The 13,429-nt window shown below is 32.4% G+C and overlaps 1 protein-coding gene across 3 annotated transcripts; it reads right to left on the bottom strand.

The window, feature by feature from the left end:
• Nucleotides 1-56: 56 nt before the first annotated feature.
• LOC130807856 (uncharacterized) lies at nt 57-8,691 on the bottom strand. Of its 3 annotated transcripts, none has more exons than XM_057673226.1 (5): nt 8,112-8,691; nt 7,934-8,015; nt 4,442-5,173; nt 4,011-4,265; nt 57-644 (listed from the first exon to the last, which is right to left on the bottom strand). In XM_057673226.1, the coding sequence occupies exons 1-5, from the start codon at nt 8,521-8,523 to the stop codon at nt 485-487; spliced, it is 1,641 nt and encodes a 546-aa protein (XP_057529209.1). In that variant the 5' UTR covers nt 8,524-8,691; the 3' UTR covers nt 57-484. The 3 variants fall into 3 exon arrangements, with proteins under 3 accessions (XP_057529209.1, XP_057529211.1, XP_057529210.1); XM_057673228.1 differs by having other exon boundaries at nt 94-644; nt 4,442-5,086; XM_057673227.1 differs by lacking the exon at nt 57-644 and adding an exon at nt 1,327-2,686 and having other exon boundaries at nt 8,112-8,637.
• Between the last annotated feature and the right edge of the window lie 4,738 nt (nt 8,692-13,429).

Below are 13,429 nucleotides of genomic sequence, written 5' to 3'. Positions count from 1 at the left end.
TTCTAGTTAAACTCTTGGTTCTATAATAAAATGAAGTTGAGAAAATAAACATTATGTACCTCATGTAACTACGGTTGAATCAATTGAAATCAATTAGCAAGTACAAGAACATATATATTGCTGAAGACAATATACAAATGCTACTTATAGTGCCTGAAACTTGACGCATAAACATGTCATACTGCCTCTAGTATGCACCCAAAAACAGGGTATACACTGCCTACAAATTTCTTCATAATCATTGAACTTGTACTGCCCATCACTGCATTGTCTTAAGATTCTCTAAACATTTGCTAGTGTCCTATCCGCAAATGCCCCGTGCCTCCCCACCACTACATTTGTCGACGATATAATGCCCCCTGCCGGAATCAATATTTTCAGGATTTCGACCCATACTACACTTAACCCACGTAAAACATAACCAGTAAGGAAAAAACTAAGAAATTATAGCTCATTAGCCACAATTAAAAAGAAAAGGCAAATATCATCTTGGCATGGAGGCCAATAAAAACCCGGGAGATGAGCTAAATGAAGGAGGAAATGTGCCTGTTGCTTCTTCAGTGGACTTTATAAGCTCCCTAATTACATAAGCGGACATATAGATCTCATCAGCTTGGTTTTTCGTTTCCCATTCTTTATCTATTCTGCAAGATTCAGTAGAGATTTTAACTGATCAAACACTATTATGAAGTGTTAAGGAGGAAAATAGTAAGAGAAGCTTTTGTAAATATGAACAAGCACCTAATAGTGTTGCAAACTAGCATCTAGAATTACATTCAAACAAGAATTCATTGAGAAAACTCAAATTTATTTCATTCATGTTTATTAATAAGCTAGCTTGTATTGAGGCACATGTTTGAAACCTCGATCAAACTACAGGATTACATGTGCGAGATAGTTTCCTTTTAACCAAAAAAAATTCTTTTGGTAAACAATAAATACTGATTGGAAAATAGCTATTTAGATAATTATATAAGCTATACTGCTATAGTTGCAATATAATCAAGAAAAGCTTGATAGCTCAGCCAAGGGCTCAAAGAAGCAAGCTCCAGCTAAAAAAATTTTTTGTGAACGAAGCTCCTTAAGTCATCTTGGAGTATTTCTCAAGCTAAGCTTGAGCAAACATAAATCAGATTTAGCTTAATCACAATACACAATAAAAACAAAGAAACTTTAATTCTAAAGTTATCTTTTAAAAATCCGACCTTTTTACCTATTAAGCAGTTTAACTTTAAAAACAACTACGTCAAATTGCGATTACTATATTTTTATTAAAACTTTTAAAAAAGTAAATTTAAAATAAAACAGATAACTAAATATTAATAATAATAATAATAATAATAATAATAATAATAATAATTTACAAACTATACCCCTTAAAGTTTTGGAAATGAAGCGAATTACAACCGTAAAGTTTTTCTTTTTTTTTTTGCGAATTACAACCATCATCTTACAAAACTTTGTTAATTCAGACCAACTTACCGGATGACCTGCTACATGACCTTTAACCGGACCAAATTAACTTTAACTTTCACTAAAATCTAAATTAATCACTCACAAACCCTAATTAATCACCCCTTTCCCAATCTCCAACATTTCACCACCCTCCACCCCAACACCTCTACCACCATCCTTCTTCCACCCCAAAGTTGTTATTTTATTTTCTCTACACCAAAGAGAACCACCCCAAATTTGCATTTATTTTCTCTCCCTATCCAAGAGCACCACCTCAACACCTCCACCACCATCCTACTTCCACCCAAGAGCATCTCTAACTTGTCATTTATTTTCTCTCTCCCTCCAAGAGCACCACCCTAACAGCTCCACCATAATCCATCCAAATTAATTAAACATAAAGCCCATGATATTATAACATGTGGAATTTGGCTTCTCTTTTAAAACAGCTGTGGGCTATTGCTTCTCTGCAAGATAGGTTGAGGATCCTCTAGATTCATAATCATTATATCAAGGAAGATGATCTTTGGTCCATGAACTTCCGAACCACTATATTGTGGATGCTCTCCAAGATCGTTCAATACAGAGGTAAGTTCATGGGAATGAAGGATTGGCAGATGTTGTGTTGAAGTAACAGTTTTAGTATAAAGAAGGCTTATTTCCACTTGTTAGGGCCTCAAACCCCCTTTTTGTATAACAAATTGATTCGTAGAAATGGGGCTTCTCCTCGTAGCATCTTCTGTATTTGGATGGGTATTCAAGGTAGACATCCCACTGGGGATAAACTGAATAGATGGGGTATAAACATTGAGCAGATGTGTACTTTGTGTAAGAGTGCTGACGAAACGTGTGATCATATTCTCTACAGCTGCCCTATTGTTGCAGATCAGGAACTCATGGATAATATTCAGCTCAGTTGGAATGCAAATAGTTTGCAGCAAGAGATTGACATGATGAACAAGCTTAGTAAGCGAAGGAAGTCTAGTAAGGCTAGGATTATAGTTATGGTCAGGACAGAATTGATATATGTCTTATGGTGTTTTAGGAACTTTTGTATCTTTCGTAGTAATAGTTACTCTACAAAGATAGCTAAATCAGTTGTGTATAATATAGCTGCTAGATGTGGTGATGATCATATTGCTTTGCTGCTTCCAAAGTAGATTGTGTGCTGTGGTTGTGGCTTAGCCTGTGTTGTTGGTAGTCGGTTTGTGGAGCCTTTGTGTTTTGAGTTCTAATAATAAAACAAAAAAATAAATTTTTAAAAAAACTATAAAAACAAAAGTACTATAAAAGCAAACTAATAATAAAAAAATAAAACTGAAAAAACAATAAAAAAGGAAAAATAGAAAAATATTTACACTTCCCTTTCCCTGTGCTACAACCACCACCATCCATCCTCCCATTGTATTGCCACCACCTGCCCACCACCCTACCCTTTCCATGTGCCACCCTTCTCCTCCCCATTTGAAAACCCTAATTCAAATTCGGACACATTTCGATCAAGTTCGATCAAAATTTTGGTAAAATACGATCAAATTCGATCTAATTTGGGGCAAATTTCGATCAATTAGGTTGGGATTTGTTCAATTGATCGAATTTGCAGGTAGATGGAAATTAAGATTTGTTTCATTGTTCTGCTTTGTAGGGAAATGGTGGCAAGAGAAGGGGAAGGGTGGGGTACGGAGAGTGGAAGGAAAGGGGCGAAATTTGCAAGGAAAGCGGAGAGTGGTGAGTGGCACTGGGTGCGGGAGGGAGTTGGGTGGTGTGAAGGGAAAGGGGTTTATTTTTTTTAATAATAATCCAAAAATCTTATTCATTTTTTGTTGTTTTAAATTTTATTTTAACCAATTATAGTTAGACCACACATGATACTTTTTTTGGAATAATGTGCAAGTAAACCGATGAGACCTTAAGAAGAAAAAGTCATGCAAAGATCGAATTTCTGGAGGATAAATGTAAGGTCGGACTTTTAAAATATAAACACCTATAGGCCAGACCTTTACAAGATAATCGCTTAAAGGTCGGACCTTTAAAAGATAACCACCTATAGACCAACCCTTTACACTATGTTTGGAAAGCAAATTAGGAGGGAAAAGAAAGGAAGAGAAGGGGAAGAGGGTAAGGGAAAGGAAGGGGAGGGGTAAGGAGGGAGAGTGTTTCTTGAGGGAGAGTGCTTCTTGTTTATTTAGAAGGAAAGGGAAGGGAAAACATGAAAAATAATTGTTTTCCCTCCAAATCTTTCCGCTTTAGAATAGATTGTATTTTAAACAACGTTTGTCCATGTTTTCCCTCCAAAAACCTCCCTTCCCTTCCTTTTTGTTATCCAAACAATGAATCCTTCATCCTTCCAAATCCCTCCCCTTCCTTTCCCTCCATTAAATATAGTGTTAAAAGATAACCACTTATAGGTCGGACCTTTAGAATCAAATTTTCCTAGAAACAAATTGACTTGTAGAAGCATTAGATGTATTAGCCAAATATGGGCAACTCATTTAAGCAAATCATCAATACAAAAAAATTGCAGTAAATAACTTGCATAATAGAGATAAACTAACCTGGGCTTAGAGTCAAGATTGTAAAAACAATGTGAAAAAAGCACCTTAATAACAGGGCGCAGGTTGATCTTGACAATTGGTTCAATAATACCTTCAGAGCAATAACCAGTACAGCACCAAGAATTAGGATTTAGCAGAACAATATGCAACATTGAAGATCTTGTTTTCAGATCCTTAACCACAGTGCGGAAGGACAACTCATCTTTAGCATTCTCCAGGAGTTGACAAGTCAACATTCTCTCCAATGTGTATTTGCTGTCCAAAAGAACCAAGCGACAATTAAAGTTCAAATCAAGGGACTTGCACAAAAACTAAGTATGCTTTCCCAATAAAAAGATGAAAAGTGCAAGTAAACAGAGACTTCCACACCATTGCTGAGGAAACAATAATAGTCAAACAGATAACATGAAACAACAGCAGCAATATATTACCTGAACAAGTTATCTAATGACACGGATGAAGGAGAAATTGAGATATAACATTTAAGTAGTCGAATGCCACCATCTAATGGTTCAGAACCTTCACAGCACGGGTATGCACCAAGAGTCCACGAGCACTGAGGACATGTGAAATCAATCCATTCAATTTCTTTTGAAAGGCCATCTGATCGGAATATAAATGAATTTCCAAGATAACAGTTTAAGAATGACTTTTGGTCGGCTTGTAGAGAAACAGGCTCATTTAAAGGTTGACCCTTCGGAGAAGACTCAGATGCATCATGTGCACGACAGCAATGTGCTGGATCAGCAACTGTAACGGGAGCAACCCTTGGAGAACAACATGATGGCTTCCCACTATGGTCTTCATCAGGTTCTATTGGGAACTTATCTGAGCCGAGTTTCAGGGACACATCATGCAAAACAGGCCTTTCAACAGAGATTGTAGCCCCGTCAATATTACGATGATTACAGGCAATGTCAATGGACCCCTTGTCATCACCACTTTCAGTCATATCTGCCTCTGACAACCTAAACCCTGCAAGATCAACTTTGCAAAGGATGACAGATGCAGTAGTCAACATGCATGTTCCCTCTGAGCACCCATAGGATTTTACATATCTGGTCACAAGCTTCTCACTAATCCCTCCAAAAGAACAACAGCAAGTACCAAACCAGTTATCAGCTACATCAGTCCAGTTAACAGAAGGCAGATCCACCAAACAGCTATATTCACATGAAACATGTATAGGTTATCTTATGTAGTTGACTCAAAGTATCAACAGTAATAGGCATATATTTCAAGACAGTTTACAATTAAAGAGGACATTTCAAGCAACTTCTTTTCAATTGGATTTTGAACTAAAAGGGAAAGAAGACATCACATTGACGGAACAGAGGCCTCTAACACTACTAAGAAGAAACTAAAGGCAGTACATTACTCAACCATAAATTCCATGAAGTGAATTAATAGATCGATCGTAATCTGATCAAACTTCAAGGTGTTAAAGAGTCATCTCCAAAAAGCATAGCATCAAAAGCTCAAGTAGATTGATCAGAATTGTGGGCGCCAAAAAACCCCAATTTGATAACAAATGCAAGAACCATTAAGAAAGCATCAAATGAAATCTTTTTTATCTGAATTTTCCTGAATATAAACTTCAAGGTGTTAAGAGTCATCTTCGAAAAAAATCGCGTCAGAACTTGAGTAGAATGATCAACAGTACAGAATCGATGTTTCAAGATTGGTGCGCAAAAAAAATCAATCTGAGAATTCGGTTGCAAGAGCCATCATGAAAGTACTAAAATCGAATATTTCTGATCTGAAATTTTTTAAGGACGTACTTTTATGTGTTATCTTGATAGTGACACATGTAATTTGAAGTTTGTTTTGGTTAAATAGGTTTCCTGAGCATAAGTATTGAATTGCGCTCCTTTATTTTGCTTTAGGAGTTAGTTATTTACTATATATATTTAGAATGGAGCAGTGAGATCGAATTGACAGCTTGGTAGAAATTGTACAACTAACTCAAGCCATAGCTGCAACACGGTTGAAACATCAAGTTTTGCAAGGTTGTGAGATTATGGGGACAAATCATGGATAACCAAAGCATAAAGATTGATGTCCCGACGTCACCGCTCTACTCATGACCTGGAAAACTACCTTGAAAGAGAGAAGAGCCAGGAAAGGTTCTTTGAATACAAAGTCACCCCCAAAGAGTAGAAATACAACTTAACCAAGTTCAAACTTACAAAGTTGGCAGCCAAATGATTCAAGGGAGTTAAAAACAGGAAAGAGAGGAACGGACAGAATATCAACAAGGTAAAAATTCATGAAGCATCATTAATAGATGTATGTTGCGTAACATTGATGAGCTCTAGGAGATTAAGATTGGATCATTCATAGGTGGTTAGAAAGATGATCTTTGAGAGAGGCTGAAAGCCATGCCCAATTTAACCTTTGAAGGGGCATGTAGTACAACATAAAACTAGGAAAAACACCTAAAGAAGTAACCGTTAGTCCCTACTGCAAGACAACCCACCTTAAAAAAATTCCCTAAACCACCAAATAAATACCCATCTTCTTTTTCCAACTATCCGTTGAGCCTAAACTGAAGCACGAGCTCTAAACCCAACCCAAGGAAGGAAGATAAACCCAACCCAAGAAGATGCGATGCATAGAATTAGGTGTGAGTGGTAAAAATAAATAGGGGGCTACTCAGATATTATGTAATCAAAGTTAGCCCCTAAAGTTAAAAGACAATACCATCAAACAATCATTAGACCAGCACTACCATATGGATAAGAATATTGGGACAAATGGGCTACTTCGAGAGATAGAATTTAAAACTAACATATAAGGAAAGGTTTGCAAATATCAAGGAAAAATGAAAGAAAATCATTTAAGATGGTTTAGGTTTATGAATACACGGGGCATTAGCAAACCGATAAGGGAAGTACAAAATTATAGCTCATGAGACTTAAAAGGAGGGTGAAAAAGATTGAAGATGACCTATAGGTAAGGGCAAGGCTGGAAAGAGATACAAAAGGATTTAAATTTGAAGGTTGAGATAGTAGAAAATAGATATTACTTCCTCCGTGTTTCCACAAGAAATGTTTACAGGAATTAAGAATAATAGAATCTTTTAGATTGTGTATACATTATTTTATTATTTTACTGAATAATAAATTTGATGAAAGAAAAGTGGGGATTATAAAGATTATAAGAATATTAAAATAAAGTTAGTGGAAGAAATATAAAGACCACAATTAATAAAAAAATATTTTGTGAAGTTAATAGGAAACATGTGGGTACCGTAAGCAATATAAAAATGTTAAAATGAAGTTAGTGTAAGATATGTGGGACTATATGCATTATTAAAATATTAAAATGAGGATAGATAAAATTAATTTTGTCCAAAATTTTTATGATATAAATAGAAAAATTCTTTATGGGAACAACAAATAGAACACTCTAAAATGGCAAATGAGAACTTCTTTAAGGAACGGAGGGAGTAATAGAGAAGAATACACATCGACGACCAATGGAAAGGATCTACTGATTGATATAGCTGGCCCTAACCTTTGGGGATAAAAGCTTTAACATTATTGTTGATGGAGAAGAAGAATTCATTTGGACAACCATTGAAAATACAAGGATACGACGCCTAAAGACTGTTAGAATTATAGACATGACTATGTTAGAAAACATGACCACTGCAATCCTGTGCAAACAACACTCCCTAGTCCAAAGTTTACATTCAATTCACAACTTCATATCTTAAATTTCTAATTTGATCCTTGCGCACAGCATTCCTTTTTCAACTCACGACAATAGCAATCACCAGTTAGCTAGTAATGATCTAGTTGCACAATCAGCATTTATTTTTCAGAAATCTAATTATTTGTAAGCGAAGAGATGCTCAAAGTTACAGCAATGATCAAGGCATTTAGAAATGGAAACCATGAATCCAGCCAAAAACGTACCGAACAGAGCGCTTAGTCAGCTTAAAAGCACAATTCCTGCAGTAGAAGTCCACATCTCCTTTGGAAGACAAAGCTTTAAAATCTATTCCAACACAGCAATAATTCACAAAAGTCAAATAAAAAAACAAAAGAATCATAAACCACCAAAGAAAACACTCCTAGCACAATGATATCATACCGGAATCCATAGAAAGTGGTTCAAGAAATCCGTCAGACGAAACACAGGAACCAAATTCATCACCAGAATTAAGTTCAGAAACAAAAGATGAAACAATAGGATGATCTACAGGAAGAAGAAGAGGAATCTTAACTTGAATGTGGTCTTCATAAGCTCCAAAATTAAGTGGAGAATCAAGGTCGACCAAAACCCTTGGTAGTGGAACAAAAAGAGAGATTTGATTTGAGAGTTTTTCATGGTTCCAAGTGATGATGAGAAGTGATCGTTCGAACTTCAATTCGACATCAAGATGATTGCAGTATAGTATTGGATTAATTTCAGCGGAGAAGATGAACAGCTTGAGAATTGGAAGTTGAGATTGTGCTTCCCATGTGTACCGCCATTTCCTAGGGTTTTCGTTTTCAGGAGACATTGTTTTAAGCTCTCCCGCCTTCAGTTTTTGCGTGAGGGGTGATTGTATAGTAAAAACGGATAGTATATGGTTTCAGTTCTGGTTCTATCATTCAACTTCTCCCTGGGTTTGATATTTGTCGTAGATTTTTAAAGAAGTTAAAGAAAAATTTTTTGTAATGTATTATTTCTTCCTTCTTTAATAAAGTTTTGTTTTCATATGGAATGTTAATAAAAATTATAAAAAATAGAATGTATTCAATAGTGAAGATATTATTTTATTAAATAATAAATTTAATGTGGGAAAAGTGATGACTATAAATTTTTTAAAAAATATTAAAAAAAGTTAGTGGAAAAAATATGGGGACCACAACTAATAAAAAAATGTTTTAGTAAAGTTAATGGTTAACATGTGGGGACCATAAGAACTACAAAAATATTAAAATGACTAGTGGATAATATGTGAAAACTATAAATATTATTAAAATATTAAAAATGAGGATGAAGAAGTTATTTTTATCTAAAATTTATAATATAAATAAAAAGAATTCTTTTTTGAAACAACAAATAAGACACCCAAAATAAAAAATGAGAAGTTCTTTAAAAAAACAAAATGAGTAATAAAAAATTTTTTGGGAACAACTATTTTTATAAAATTATTTTGTATGTGTAAAAGTGACAACGACATAAGAAAAGTCATCAAACTTCGGAGACTTATATGTAAAATACTCATTGACCTTTTCATTTACCTTTTTGCCTTAATCAAGTAAGATTAGAAAGAATTAGATCAGACCCAATCAACCTGATCAGATCGAATCAAACCTTAGTAAATTCAGATCTAATTCAATCAGATCAGACAAATAGACATGCCCTAAATCAAATTGCAACTAATGTGAGTAGGGTTCAAAACCATCTTTTTGGGAAAATTTTCTTCTCAACCAAAAACTCATTCTAAGCAAAACGATGATACAATAACCCTTCAGAGTGGTAAGAATTTGAAAGAAATAAAAATAATGAAAATTCAAGGGAAAAGTATCGTGAAAATCAAGAATCATCGATAAAAAGGTGTATATGTATATTAGCTAGATGACACAGACATACAAGATGAAAATTTAGATTTCCCTCTTGATTAACTTTTTAGACTAGAAGTTCCAAGCCAGCTCTAAGACAATGAACAACTTTTTGAAATGTTCGGCAAATTTGAAGTAAACATTCCCGTTGCTTGATTTAATCAAACGTATTCCTAAGTACGCAAAATTTTTACAAGAATTATTATGTAACTAGCTACATACCCGTGCTTTATTTTTTTGTGTAAAAGATATTAAATATGGACTATACATATATATATATATATGAGAAAGGGTTTTTGTTATTATATATATAAAAAAATGATATTATGTTCTAAATTAAGAATATTTTTGAGATTTATAACATAGTATCTTTTCTGTGTAACATAGTGACTTTACAGTTAAGTATTTTTGGCTCGAACCTTAGATTTTTTTTTATCTTATTTAAATCAAGAGTGTAGAATACTTTTTATCCTTCTAATTTTTAACACCCCTCTTATTACATCCTTCCCATATATGAAAACATTCTTTAAACACTATAGTTCTAAAAAAAATTCATAATAGGTGTCTAATCTCTCATTTCTTAAGCTATTTTTACCTCTATCATATCAAGAGGTCAAAAATTAATATACTCTATAGATTTCACCACCCATATGGCCATACATGATACATCATTCTTAAAATAGCACACATCAAGATCATCTTGATTTCTTTAACATATCTTCAACCAAGGTAAATGTCACACATATATAGGAGCAAATTAAATAACATTGCATCAACAATAGAGTATTAATAAGGTGTATGTTAATCTAAACCCCTAAATTTTTTTAAATTGCGATTGAGCTTTCTTGCTTTCTTTCTCAGGTAGTCCATCTAAAAATAAGTTTTAAACTCAACCTTTAAACTCACTCGAAATGCAACAAAAAATAGAAAGAAGTCTGCACAAATAATAATGTACAATAATAAGTAACAATCTTAAAATGCGCAACTTATAAAATTATAACCCAAAAAGCTACTTTATTAATTAAGCAATTAAAATGCCCGAATTCATAACCCTGATAAGAAATTTTCCAATTTAAACGTAATTGATAATCATGAAACATAATTATTAACCGAATTCTAAAATATTAGTTTACCTAAAAACTCTAATATCAATCCTTTTCAAAAAAAAAATAATCCAATTTTACTCATTATAAGACAATAAATTTAATCCAATGAATGTGAAATGGGTATTAATTGTTGATTAAGAATGAATTATTGTTCTTTGTGTAGAAATATGAATACCCAACATTAAAATTTAAGTTGCAACATAAAATTTTTCGTAATTAAAGTCATCGAGAAAATAAGAGAGATGTCAGAAAAATACTAAAAATTTGTTTGATAAAATTTATACTATTGTTTTTTTAAAAACCCAAAAATATTTCGTGGAAAATAATGATAGAGATGTCAAAAAAATTACTAAAAATGAGTTGTTTGGAAAAAAATAAAAACTTGTATCCTTTATATTGTATAACACACCTCAAAAATTCAATATTAAAAGAAAACAACAAAAAATTTAAGTTCTACCCTTAAATTCAATTTAACAATATGTACCTAGATTTTGTTTTCAAAATCAAAGTAAAAAACTCAACATATATATAGATTAAAATGTAATTTAACACACACTAAAAATAATTACACCAATATCCTATGGCTTTGTTTTGTTCACAATTGGTAGATTTGTTTTATCACTATTAACACTTTTATTAAATTTTTAGTAAAATATGATAAAAAAATTGGACATCTATCTATATCTATACTAAAACAGAGACCACCTAAGAACACATGTCAATTTCTCATGAGTTTAGTTCCCACCTAATAACTAGAGTACTGCATAAGCTACTACCTTAAATAGCCTTTCAAACTAGATTATCTATTATAATAACCCCTACATTTAAGGCATTAATTATTGTAGCATTATTGGCTTTCTCTATCTTATTAAACCAATTCTCACATTTTGTGAAGATCATTGCTGCTTGTGGAGGAAGATTACTTCTATCTTTTTCTAATAAAATTTTTCTATTTTTCTTCTATTTTCATATCTAAAAATTGAGTTTTTTTTTATTCTTAATTATCTCTCTCTGTAACTTTTTTTTGGATTAGTTAATTCGAACGAAAGAGAGAAGTAAAACATGTAACTAATCTCAATAAAATGGACCATATCTCCTGCATTAGTATATTTTTATCTCTTTCATTTCTTAAATTTTTTTATTTATTGATTTTTGATATCATATTTTCTTCTATGCATGTGAATGATTTATTTAGAAATTTAGATTGATTTATTTAGAAATTTAGATTTTAATTGCTTTTTATTGTTATTATTTTGATTGATCAAACATGAATCTCTTTCTTTTTCTAATTTAGCAAATTTGTTCAAGTTGATTACAAGAAGTTAAAAAGGGAGACACTACTACTTGCGAGAGATATGAGATATCCAATAACTCTAAAAAAAATTTAAAACCCTTTTTCATTTAAATTGGAGTCTTTTTAATATATTTTTAAATCTTATATTTTTTTTCTAATTTATTTTAGGGTTTGACTGTGCTCTTTTAATATAGAGTTCAAGTTTTTGAAATTTTCTATAAAATATTTAGTGGGCTTATCTAATATCAGTATTGGTTGAAGTGAGGAAAGACATAGAATTGATATAATTGTGATATGTTTTCTAAATGTTACTTCCACTATCATTAGACTACATTTCTTATTATTATTGAAACTACAAAATTTTCGTACTGTTACTCCCACTGTCATTATTTATTTAATTGCACCGTATCAAATATTTTTATTTTCTTACAAATTGGTATAATTACGTTACATTTGGAATGGTTTTTCAATTTTGTGATCTTCAAATAAGTGGGTAATGATAAGATATGAAGAATAAGTGAAACCTGAGAATAGAGTTAATTAGATTAATATAGGTGAGTCATCTTGTTGGCTCTCTTAGGTTTTGATGATGACTACACTTAATATAAACAAATGTATTTTAGAGATTGTGTGTAGGTTGATATCCGGTCTTGACTAAGATCGTTGATAGTGCCTACGACTTAGTCTATGAACGTTGTACATGTCAAATGTATCCAAGGAATTTAGATAAGGAAGATCGCTTAGGATGTCAAATGTAGACAGGAGGCATACTGTTCCCAAGTTTGATGCTCTGATGATACTTGTAGATGGAGACAGTGCTCTATTCCCAAGACTGAAGTCTGGAAGACTCAACGTCAGCTAAAAATTTTGTAGAATATATTTTCTGGTTTTTAGTTGATGTATTGGTTAAAATTAATTTGTTGCATTATTTATTTAATAAGTCAATTGGCAAAATATTTTTTAAAAGAAAAATAATTGTTTATTTTAAAGTGGAGAAAACTTCTCCTTATTTTTCCCCATATAAATAGGCTTGCAATATGGATTTAATTAAGAAAAACTACCTTACCTATTTTAGAAAATAACCGTGGCTCTTTCTTGCAAATCAAGATCCACTTACTTCTCCTTTATCATACGAATAAGGATGTAGTGAAAAAATAACCGTGGGTTTTTTTGTTGAGATTTAAGATCCACTTAATTCTCCTTAATCTTAGGAATAAGGATGTAATGGGTAGTTATTTCTTTTTACTAGCTACATGAGCTCCTATATAAAGGGGACTTGTTTTTTAACTAAAAATATGGAGAAAAAGAGAGTCTATACGTGAGTGATCAAAATAAAACAAGAAATATTTTGCTCCAAAAATTACCAATTAACTTATAATATTTTCTTGTGCAACTCTTTAATTTTATCCTTAGGAATTTATCCTTTATAAAGGGCTTTTGAGAGAATTATTGTAACTA

This window comes from Amaranthus tricolor, chromosome 3 (genome assembly GCF_026212465.1).
Source record: "Amaranthus tricolor cultivar Red isolate AtriRed21 chromosome 3, ASM2621246v1, whole genome shotgun sequence".
NCBI lineage: Eukaryota > Viridiplantae > Streptophyta > Magnoliopsida > Caryophyllales > Amaranthaceae > Amaranthus > Amaranthus tricolor.
This window is presented reverse-complemented; position numbering and strand designations above follow the sequence as displayed.